Here is an 11,375-nt window from a genome sequence, read left to right on the forward strand (position 1 = left end):
TATATTAGATCATCTAGATATATCTAATATCTATATTATAATCTAAATATAGACACAGGCCAAGGAGTCCTGAGTGCTTAGTTACTATCCAGAAATGGAGCCAGGGAATCCTTGAGGACTGTTCCCAAAATCAGCTGCTGTGGCCACCAAGGCCACAAGGAGCTGCATCATCAGAAAGAGAGTCCAACATGAAAAAGTGAACACTGGTGGCTGTGCAGAGACAACTGTTGTCCGTCCTCTGTGACACTTAGTGTCATCTGGTCACTGGCTCTAAAGGCTATCGCATGGAAGCCAGAAGAAGTCCAGAAATGCAACCTCTGGAAAACAAAGGCAAAAGCTTGTCTCAAAGGAAGGGACACTGGCCAGGCAGGTAGTAAGTCAGTTTGTAAACTTGTGAAAATAGCAGATCTTGAAAGGACAAGAGACCTAGCCCTACTAGTAGAAGTAAGGAGGTTGAAGGCAGTCTTGCTATTTCCAAGGGTTTGAGTGAAGATGGCTCTGTCCTCTCTCTCCGGGCCCCAGGCAGAGAGAAGCCCCGAGCAGGGAGGCCGAGGGGCTAATTCAGAGCCTCTCAGAGGCAGCAGGGTTTGGGGCAAGGAGGAAAATGGGGGAACTTTAAAAGAGGGCTGAAACAGCTCAGTCTGAGTTGGGGCCAACACTGAGTGCTTCTTCCAGACCATCTCCTGAGTCTTTCCTGCTGCTGAGCCCTGGTTTATCCTGAAGAACAACAGCAACAAGGGTTATTGTTTGTCGAGCATTGACTGTGTTCTGGGTTAGTACAACCTGATTATTTAAAAGCACGGCTCATGCATTTCTCATGACAACTCTATTTTTCCTCATTTTACATGTGAGGAAACTGAAGTTTAGAGAAAAGGTCAGCCACATATCTGAGTTCACATGGCCCAAAGTGGCAGACTTGGGATTCAAAGCCAGATCTGTCTGAACCCAGAGTTACCTTACAGCCACAAGTCCTGGGGCTCCCACTCAGCTCCCAGAAGGCCCTCTTTCCCCTCCTACAAAGCCTGCTGGGAGGAGCTGTCTTTCAACCAATTCAGCTCCCTGAGAAGAGATGACATTTTGAAGTGCCTAATCCTGTCCCTGGAATAAGTGTTTACTTCTTTAAGCTACACTCTTCCCCAAATCTGCCTAGGTGGCTTACAAAGATGCACAGAGGACACCAGGCACATAGTAAGTGCTCAGAAAAGGTTGGTTTGGTCTGGGTCTGCTCCAGGGTGAGGTTGGTGGGTGAGATCATTTGGAGAAGCAACCAGTCTGCAGAGGGCAGGAGCAGACCTGCATGGGGGAGAAACGGGACTTCAGTCCCTTGGGCCCTCTCACTTGCTGTACCCAATTCCTGGGTGCTGTCAGGTGTGGCTTCAGCCAAGAATCCTGCTCTCCCACCTGCTAGATAGAAGGGGTGGCCGGGAGCCCCATGGATTCTATGCCATGGATGAATCTTGGTATAATAAAATTGGGTTCAAGGCTCCTCATTTACTAACAGCTATTTGACAAAATTGTAATTTACCTGTGCTTGTAAAATGTTAATAAAATGTTGATCTATGAATGCCCTGTTTTTATAAGCTCAGTCCAATCATGAAAGTAGGAGCATCTAGGGTGGAATGAGGAATGTTTTCTAAAGGGGAGAATTATAAGTACTTGGAAAAACTTTCCTGAAGAAAGTTCTCTTGTGTATGTACAGCCTGACCTATTGTTCTGAACGTTTCCCCTCAATATGCATTCATCAGGGATATTTTTTCTTTTGTCTTTAGTGGAAAAGGCTACTATCCGACCAGCTAAAAGCATGGACTCATTGTGCTCAGTGCCTGTGGAAGGTGAGATCTCACAACTACCTTTGGAACTGGGGATTACTACTGGGAGACAGGAGCTCCCACACCAGACTTGCCTTCATGAGCTACCTGCCTGCTCATCTCATCGCAATCATGCACATCCCCTAGTCCCAAATCTGCCCTGAACCCTGAACCCAAGGGGTTCACACAGCCGCTGCATTTATCCCTGCCATTACACTACAGGTCTTGGCCTAAAGGGCCATCCTGTTCCTCCAGCCTTCCTCTAACCATAGCTGGAGATGGCAGCCATTTTACACTCAAATCTCAACCAGGTAAAAGGGCAACTCCTGAGAATCAAGACAGACGAGTCTTCCCCCTTGGGCATAAAGAAGAGCAGAACACTGGTTTTTACCTCATGGTTTAGTTCCTATGTACTTATGTGTCTTGAATTTATGTGCTCCCATAGGCTGTCAGGTCATGATTTTGAGTTGGTAGATTCATTCATTCACTTATCAGTAAACAGTGATGGGCACCGGCCTGGCACGTAGCTGGTCATCCTTTGGTAGATGTGTGGAGGGTTGCATGCAAGGTGACACCCCACCAAAGTGGCATCTCACCACATTGGTCTTAAGGGCTGACCTCCCTGCACCTCTCGCTCCTGTTTTTTTTTTTTTTTCTTAAGCAGCCAACAACCCCTGCTACAAGTTGCGAGGCACAGGGCTTCCCCCGTTTATCCCATGACTTTCCAATTCCTTTAATACAAAAAATTTTGTTCTTTGATAAATGAGGCAGCCTGAAACAATGCAGAAAGTCTTAGAACAACCTTTTGAAAATAACTGTAAACTTGTAAAAGCGTGAACTTTTTTTTTATGTTTATTTATTTTTGAGAGAGATAGAGGACAAGCAGGGGAGGAGCAGAGAGAGAGGGAGAGGGAGTCACAGAATCTGAAGCAGTCTCCAGGCTCTGAGCTGTCAGCACAGAGCCCAGAGTGGGGCTTGAACCCACAAACTGGGAGATTATGACCTGAGCCAAAGTCAGATGCTTAACCGACTGAGCCACCCAGGCACCCTGACAGTGAACTCTTTTTAAGCTGATGCGATCCTTTTAGCATTGTCTCACCTTTCTAGTCATCCGTTTGCTTTGGTTTGGAAAACTTTTGAGGCAGTTCTTGCCCTGGACCACAGAATTTAATATTTCAAAATGTAGGTCCTCATTTGGATGAGCATTGGGCAGGTATCTGCCCCTCTGAGTCTCGCTTTCCTCATGTGTTAAAGGAGGTCATTACACTTCCCCTACAGAACATTCAAACCTCACGTTACATAAGATGTCCAGCACAGCCCTTAGCCTGCTGGGAATCATTTTCCCGATCCCAGACAACTCACTTGTTATCTTGTGGTTTGTTTCCCATACAGATTTTTCTCTTCTTTACTTTCACTTTTAAGTCGGTTGGGAACTTGCTCCTCACAACTGGGCTTTCTAACTTTTCATTAATTTACATTTCTAGTTTCTCATCCCCTGAATCAGCAGGAGGAAGCCTGGGAAAAGGGAGAAAGGTCTAGCTGAGAACAGCATTTGTCTCCTTGCTGGGAAATCAAACCCCTGTTTGGCTCCATCTGCCAGAGGAGGCTTGAAACAATACGTTTTCGAGTTTTAAAATAAAACAAAATTCTGTTAGTTTGCCCTTTTTGTCTTCTCCTTCCTTTTGAGAAAACACCATTCTGCCATCTCCCATCTGTCTTTTTTCTTTTTCAAGATCTACATTTACTGCTTGGTGGATGACTGTTCTGTTTAGCAACCTTAACAGTGGCCGTCTTGGGGAAACCACTCTACCTGCAGAGTTTAAAACAGATGCATCTGATGACATCAAATGGTCCTGTCAGGGCATCGTGCCAACATTCTGTGCACATGAGAGGAAGCTTACTCTCTTGTCAACCAAATGTATTCACCTGTCTTTATTAGGAGGGCTAGGCCCTTACTAGAACACGATGCCTTTCCAATATTCAGGTGTTGTATACCTTCCCTTACTGGAAGGCTGTGTAGTCGTATGCCTGCCCCGGCTGCTGACCATGTGTCTGTTTGCTTTTTCACCAGGGAAAGAAACCAAAGGAAATTTTAATCGAACAGTCACCACTGGTGGATTTTTCATTCCAGCGGCAAAATTGCATTCAACCAGCCCTGGCAGCTCCTGTGACCTCAGCAAGCAGGAGGGCGAGTGGGGCCAGGAGGGGATGCCGGCAGGGGCAGAGGGGGGCTTTGACGTGAGCAGTGATCGAAGCCAACTCGAGAGTGCTCAGGCCCGGCCCCCACCTGAGCAGCTGAAGGTGTTCCGGCCCATCGAGGATCCCGAGAGCGAGCAAACAGCCCCGAAGATGCTGGGTATGTTCTACACATCAAACGACAGCCCCAGCAAATCTGTCTTCACCAGCAGTCTCTTCCAGATGGAGCCCTCACCCCGTCACCAGCGCAAGGCCCTGAACATCTCTGAGCCCTTCGCCGTGTCCGTGCCGCTCCGTGTGTCGGCTGTCATCAGCACTAACAGCACCCCGTGCAGAACACCCCCAAAAGAGCTCCAGTCACTTTCCAGCCTGGAAGAGTTTTCTTTCCAGGGCTCAGAGAGTGGAGGTTGGCCTGAAGACGACAAGCCACTGGGCGCTGAGACTTCTACAGGTAAAGCAAGGGAGAAAGGGTTTCTTTTCATTGCAAGAGGTAAAAAGCTAGCCTTAAACTTGCTTGAACAGAGTTTGCGAGACAATATGGTGAAGTGGTTAAGACCATGGGCTGTGGAGCCAGATTGCCCAAGTGCAAGTCCAGTCTCAGCCATTTCACTGTATGGTCTTTAGCAGCTCAGCTGTATGCCTCAACTTCTTGATCTGTAAAATGGGAATGATGTTCATAATCATATCTTCTTCATACATTTGCTGTGAATATTAAGTTACTTAATACATGTAAGGCTCTCAGAACAGTGTCTAATACATAGTAAATACTCAGTAAATAATGCCTATTATTTTATTCACTCACATAGTGAGAAGGTAGGGGGAGAAGCTCAAAGAATGGAATTCTAGCTCAAAAGCTAGAATTAGGGATTCAATTCTTCTAGACTCAACCTCTCTCCATCCACCCATCCCTCATTTCTACCTCATATCTGCAGAGAACATGGCTAGCAACCCTAGCGATGAGAAAGAACATCTTGCTCCCAATTTCCGTATGTCAAATGTGGGGAAGACTCTGATTGGTCCTGCTTGGGTCACATGCTCAACCGTGGACCAGTTATGGTTGCCAAGCAATTAGGGTCCTATAATTGGCTAAGGGTGAGTCTCTGAACCATATTTGGAGTTAGGAGGGGGTTCTATGATGAACAGCCAACTGTGAGCCACATAAAATGGAAGTAGGGAGAACCTCAAAGGAGAGGATGACTGACAGACAAACCAACCAATGCTCCTTGTGGATTAAGAATGTTTTTATTATTTTTTTTTTTTAATTTTTTTTTCAACGTTTTTTATTTATTTTTGGGACAGAGAGAGACAGAGCATGAACGGGGGAGGGGCAGAGAGAGAGGGAGACACAGAATCGGAAACAGGCTCCAGGCTCCGAGCCATCAGCCCAGAGCCTGACGCGGGGCTCGAACTCACGGACCGCGAGATCGTGACCTGGCTGAAGTCGGACGCTTAACCGACTGCGCCACCCAGGCGCCCCAAGAATGTTTTTATTATTGAGGTGCCTAGATAGCTCAGTAGGTTGATTGTCCAACTCTTGATTTCAGCTCAGGTTATGATCCCAGGGTCATGGGATTGAGCCCCACATCAGGCTCTGAGTTGGCAGCATAGAACCTGCTTGGGATTCTCTTTCTCCCCCTCTCTCTGACCCTTCCCCACTTGCTCTCTCTCTCTCTCTCTCTCTCTCTCTCAAAATAAATAAATAAACATCTTTAAAAAGAATATTTTCATTATTAATATTAGCTAACCTTTTTTGAACAACTGTTATGGTATCAGGCACTGTCCTAAGTGTTCTACATGCATTATCTTCATTCTCCTCACAACAACTCTGTGAGGCAGAGGTAGTTACTATTATCCCCATTTGCTTAGAGAGGAATCAGTTAACTTGCCAAATGAGCCATAGCACGGAAACGGAAAAACCAGGATTTTAATCCAGGTTTTAAAACACTCCACCATGCTCCTTCACATGTTTATAATGGGCTGTGGAGTTACAAAGATTGTTAAAACACGTTCCCTTGACCCAGCAGGCTCATGAACCAGGGAGAGAAATTAAACTGTACCGAAATGCCGCACAGGTCAGCTTGTAGAAGTAGCAGGAGACCCTCCTTGGGCTTTTTGAATGAGGGAGGGCTTAAGTCCCTGAAACGTAATGAAAGATGTGTTCAGAAAGGATTTCAAGGGCATCAGGAAGAGGCAGTCCACTCAGGAGAATTCCAGGAAGGCTTCCCAGAAGAGGTGACATTTGGGCTGGGCCTTCTAACCTAACCTAAATGGTTAGGCTTTCTCCACCCAGAAAAGATGGGGAGGATATTCTGGGCTGAGAAGCAGCTGAATATTGTGGGAAGTGTGTAGGTTTTGGATTTCAACTGGGCGAGTTCGCATCCTAGCTTCAGCACTTTTTGGCAGTGTGACAGTGGACAATGGTTGATATCTCTGAGCCAGGGGTGATTGGTATCTCAAGGGCTGGGGTGAAGTCTCAATGGGAGAATGTTCATAAAATGCTTATTCACAGTCTGGCTCACAGAAGATCTTCAGTAAATTCGTCCTTTTCTCCTCCCATTCCCTTCAGGACATGGGGCACGAGATGAGCGGAAGCTCAGGTGCATCAAGTGATGCCCTGTTTGGGGAATGCTCCGGGTGGTGGGTTGGTGTGGATGGAGCAGGGTGAGGGTTAGAAGAGGAAGTGAAGCCTTTGAAGAGAAAGTGTTTCCAAAGGCTTTTGTGTGATTGGTTACTGTCCTGGGTATTTAGTCTTCATCCTGCACTGTGAAAACAGCCTTATACAATGAGATAGGACCTTCTTCATGCAAGTAGCAGAGGTCAAACTTGGGGTCTGCCTCCCTCTCCACTCCCTCTGGTCCGTTTAAGACCAGGGCTTAATCATTTCATTTTAGATATATCCAGATTGATGTGCAGAAAACCCCTGGGAAGGGTCACACAGGAAGCTGTCAATCATAATCATAATACATCTTTGTAGCTTTGTGTAAATAATAGATTTCTATGCCCCGGGCAACTGCTTGGCTTGTCAGGATCTGAATTTATTTATCTGTGAAGTGAAAGCTTAGATTAGAACAGGGTTTCTCAACCTTGGCATTATTGACATTGTGGGCTGGGCAATTCTTTGTTGGGGGTGGGGCTGTTTCATGCTTTGTAGGATACTTAGTATCCTTGGTTTCTACTCACGAGATGCCAGTAGCCACCTCCTCCCCACCTACTTGTGGCAACCAGAACTGTCCACAGACACTGCCAAATGTCTCCTGGGGAGGGGAAGAGCAAATGGTTCCTAGTCTCGAGCCTCTGGACTAGATGATCTTCAAGGCCCCTCCCATCTCTGACAGTCTGTGACTCTGGGAACTGAAGGCAGGACGTGGCTAGAAGGAAAGGGTAAAGAATGTGAGGGGCAGCAGGCTGGGAGAATTTTCTCCATACTTGGGAAGGGGGACTAGCCCAGGATGGTGACTGTGCTGGGAACAGCCTCTTTTCAAATGAAGTCTTCAACAGGTAACTCTCATCCTCATTGCAGCTTCTGTACCTAAGAAGGCGGCTCTCGAGGATGCCAAGCCAGGACCGGAAGCAGTGAGGACAGAAGAGTGCAGCAAAGGCCTCTCCCTGGAGCCAGGCTCCCAACTGGAGGAAAAGAAGGCTCCAGAAATCTCCCTGGGTTCTCAGCATCCAAGTGAATTAGAGAAGAGGCTAGATCCAGAGAAGGTGGTGGAGGAGGGTCGTGAGGCTGACCAGGGGAAGCCCAGCACTCTGCAAGAGAGCCCCCGGGCCAGAGCCGAAGCCGTGTTTCTCCACGAGATGGTAAGGTGGACTCACTGCCTGATCCGGCCAGTAAGAGTCCTCTTTATCCCAAGGGTTCTTGGACTAGCTGAAAGCAGTTTGTTATTATTTTTTTAGAACCAGTGTCTGCCAAAGGGACTTCAGGAGACAGTCTTCTAATCAGGTCTGGGAGTCTTTTTCAGTGGACTTTTCAGAAGGCCTGTGATGATGGGAAGGAACCATCCAGCTCAGATTCCCTAGGACAGGCTCAACTCTAAATATTTCTGATCTGAGGTCACCGTAAACCAGTGACACGTCCTTGGAATATAATGACATTCGATCCCAGAAGCAGCACAAAACCAGTCCCAAATATGATGACCATTATGGGATCCAGCTTTCCTTCCAGACATCCTGGATGGACGGTTGCCTGTGCACGTTTGTAAAGTCTTCTGAAAGATTTCCAGGATTCGCTCCTTTCCCCCATGGCTTCTGGAGAAGTTAGAACATGATGCCAGGGCTTACTACACCTCATGTACTTTTTAGAGGTGAAATTTCTCCAAGGTTTTATGGGATGTCCTTTTATAAAATGAAGGTGTGAGGAGGTTTTCCGGGGCATCCAGGGAGGAGTCCTACACTGAGGAGGCAGCTCTGTGACCTGGAGGTGTATGTCAAAGGAGAAAGGAAGTTCTTTGCCTTTTAACTTGTTTCCGGGGATTTGGTTTCCAGGACATGCACAAAAGGACGATGTGCTGGGAGTTAGGGCAGTGCAGGAGTGCTATAGTGACTTTAAGAGGGCTGAGAAAAGGTTCCTGATGGATGTGTTTGCCACTGTAGAAGGAGAAGGATATGGACATTCTTACAGGGATTGAATTCTGGGAATAGCACTGCTTTCAGAAGCAGATAAAATTAGTTCTGGAAGGGGAACCAGGCCGGATTCAGGGGAACAGGTAAAGGCATCAGTCCATTCCTCAGTTTAAAAATGTATTTAAGGGGCGCCTCTATTAAGGTGGCTTAATCGGCCACCTTAGCTCGTGAGTTCGAGCCCCACATCACGCTCTCCACTGTCAGCGCAGACCCTTTTGGATCCTCAGTCTCCCTCTCTCTCTGCCCCTCCCCCACTAGCTGTGTGTGTTCGCTCCCTCTCTCTCTCCCTCTCTCTCTCAAAAATAAACATTAAAGAAAAACAATAATAGGGGTGCCTGGGTGGCTCAGTCGGTTAAGCATCTGACTTCTGCTCAGGTCATGATCTCACAGTTGTGAGTCTGAGCCCCGTGTCTGGCTCTGTGTTGACAGCGTGGAGCCTGGAGCCTGCTTCGGATTCTGTGTCTCCCTCTCTCTCTGCCCCTCCTCCGCTCACACTCTGTCTCTCTCTCTCAAAAATAAATAAACGTGAAAACAAATTTTAAACAAACCAATAAATAAATAAAGTGTATGTAAACACCTACTTTGGGCCAGGCACTCCTCTGAGCATGGAGATGACTGCAGTGTGCAAGACAGTCGCAGTCCCTGCCTTCTTCAAGCTGACAGCTTAGTAGGTGAAAGGTCATTAAACGCATGCTTTCTAGGATGATGTGGAAGTACAGCATGCTGTGAGAGTGTATAACAGGAGCACCTAACCTAGTCAGAGGGAGGAGGGGAGTCACAATGGTCAGGGAAGACTTCTCTGAAAAATAGACATTTAGACTGAGAACTTAGCTAGACTAAAGGGGCAGGGGACAGAATAGGAAGGGAGAGATTTCTAGGCAGAAAGAGTAAGATGTGCCATGAATCTCAGGTGGGAAAGAGCATGAAACATTCAAGAAACAGGAACAAGACCAGAGAACAGGAATTTGGGCCAGAGAAAGAGGCCCAGAGGGAAGCAGGGGCCAGTCAGACAGGGCTGCTTGGAAGGGATTTGGAGATTAAGGAGCAGTGGGAAATCTGATCTGTGCAGAATTTTATACTTTAAAGGTCCCTCTATTTTGTGAGGAGAATGGCTCGGACGAGGCCGGAGAGGAGGCAGGGATGCCAGTTAGAAGGCTAGTATGTGACAAGCCAGGTGAGAAAAGATGGGGGCTTAGACAAGGGTGGGGGCAATGGAGATAGAAATGGAAGGCTTCAAGAGTTATTTAGAAGCTAGAGTGGCACTCACTTCAGCAACACACATACTAAAATTGGAGTGATACAGAGACAATTAGCATGGTCTCTGTGAAGGATGATATGCAAGTTCATGAAGCTTTCATATTTGGGGGGGGGGGGGGTGGGTTCCTGGCTGGCTCAGTCGGTAAGGCCTGCGACTCTTAAACTCAGTGTCATGAGTTCATGCTCCGCATTGGGCATGGAGCCTACTTAAAATAAATTAGAATAAAATAAAGTAAAATAAAATAAAATAGCAATATCTAAAATAATATTTTTATTTTAATAATTTTAACTATCACACAATTTTAATAATTTTAATTATCACACAAAGAAAGAAGCTAGAATGAACAGGACTTGGTGAGGGATTGGGTAAGAGTGAGGAAGAAGGAAGAGTCAAGACACCTCATAGATTTCTGATCTGAGCAGAAAGATGCACCATGGTCCACTTACTGAGATGGTAGAGAGGGGTGGAGGGGAGTTTACATGCTCATTTATTTATCTAAATTTATTGATTTCTTAGTAAGAGATCAATAAATGGAGGTGCTGAGGAGAGTAAAGAGATGAGTAAAAGGCTGCCCCTGCCCTGAAGGTGAAATAGAAATAGATACAAATGAATGCAATACAGTAGAATCAGATCCTAAAAATATCCCTGCCTTTTGACCAAGTAATCCTATTTCTGGAGAATTCTCTGAAGGAAATAACTCAAATAGAAATAACTCAAAAGAAAACCTCTTATTGAGCAACTACTCACAGTATACCAGGCTCTGGCCTTGAAGAATCAAAGACGAATGGACACAATTCTTGACCTCCAAGAGCTCATAGTCCATTCATTGGGAAAGATAAGATAAGCATCAAATTAATTGTAACATGAAACACATGATCAGAGCCGGATGAGAAGTGATGTCAGGTTGGCATGAGGTCAGGTTTCTCATAAAGGCCTGAACCCCCACAGGATGGATATGCCTTCTAGAACTGCTTCTCCCTGGGACAGAATTAGACCTTGAGAGAAGAACTGAAGGCCACTGAAATTTGTTTCCCAGGCCCCGACCAGGCCTCCCTTCATCCCTTTCCTGTCTACAGTTTGGGGCTTTGTGTAGGGCAAGGGAGGAGTCAGACAAAGAGAAACTAGACTTGAGGGGAGACAAGGGCAGCAAACAAGATGGAGGAGAAGGCACCCTTCAGATCAACAGTGGTTATCTGTGGGTAGTAGGAATATAAGATTCTGCTGTTTTTGTATTCTCCTTTATTTTAATATGTGTTAAAAAATTTTTTTCCATGTGAAATACATATTTCTTTGGTAATAAAATAAAAGCTGTATTTATTTATTTGGAAAGCAGATGTCAGGGCAAGACTTAACGTTTACATTCCGCTGGGAGAATCTGTTTCTTGTGTGCCATCTGGTAAACCTGAGGTTAAATGAGACCAGGGGTTGGTTTGTTTTATAAGTCAACAGTGCACAGGGATTAAGTGTTTCTGTTCTGGTGTAGACACAGC

The 11,375-nt window shown here is 46.1% G+C and overlaps 1 protein-coding gene and 1 non-coding gene across 2 annotated transcripts in view; both read left to right on the forward strand.

The window, feature by feature from the left end:
- The window catches only part of ARHGAP31 (Rho GTPase activating protein 31), a 113,724-nt gene that overhangs the window by 94,899 nt on the left and 7,450 nt on the right, over positions 1-11,375 (forward strand). The window contains exons 9-11 of the mRNA XM_060639914.3: positions 1,770-1,832; positions 3,880-4,455; positions 7,525-7,805. Of these exons, the coding sequence (XP_060495897.3) occupies positions 1,770-1,832; positions 3,880-4,455; positions 7,525-7,805 (920 nt within the window). The remainder of the gene's footprint in view (positions 1-1,769; positions 1,833-3,879; positions 4,456-7,524; positions 7,806-11,375) is intronic.
- On the forward strand, positions 9,884-9,989 carry LOC132684452 (U6 spliceosomal RNA). The gene has a single exon (XR_009612671.1). It is a non-coding gene; the product is annotated as a U6 spliceosomal RNA (small nuclear RNA).

This window comes from Panthera onca, chromosome C2, assembly GCF_046562875.1.
Source record: "Panthera onca isolate mPanOnc1 chromosome C2, mPanOnc1 haplotype 2, whole genome shotgun sequence".
NCBI classification, from domain to species: domain Eukaryota; kingdom Metazoa; phylum Chordata; class Mammalia; order Carnivora; family Felidae; genus Panthera; species Panthera onca.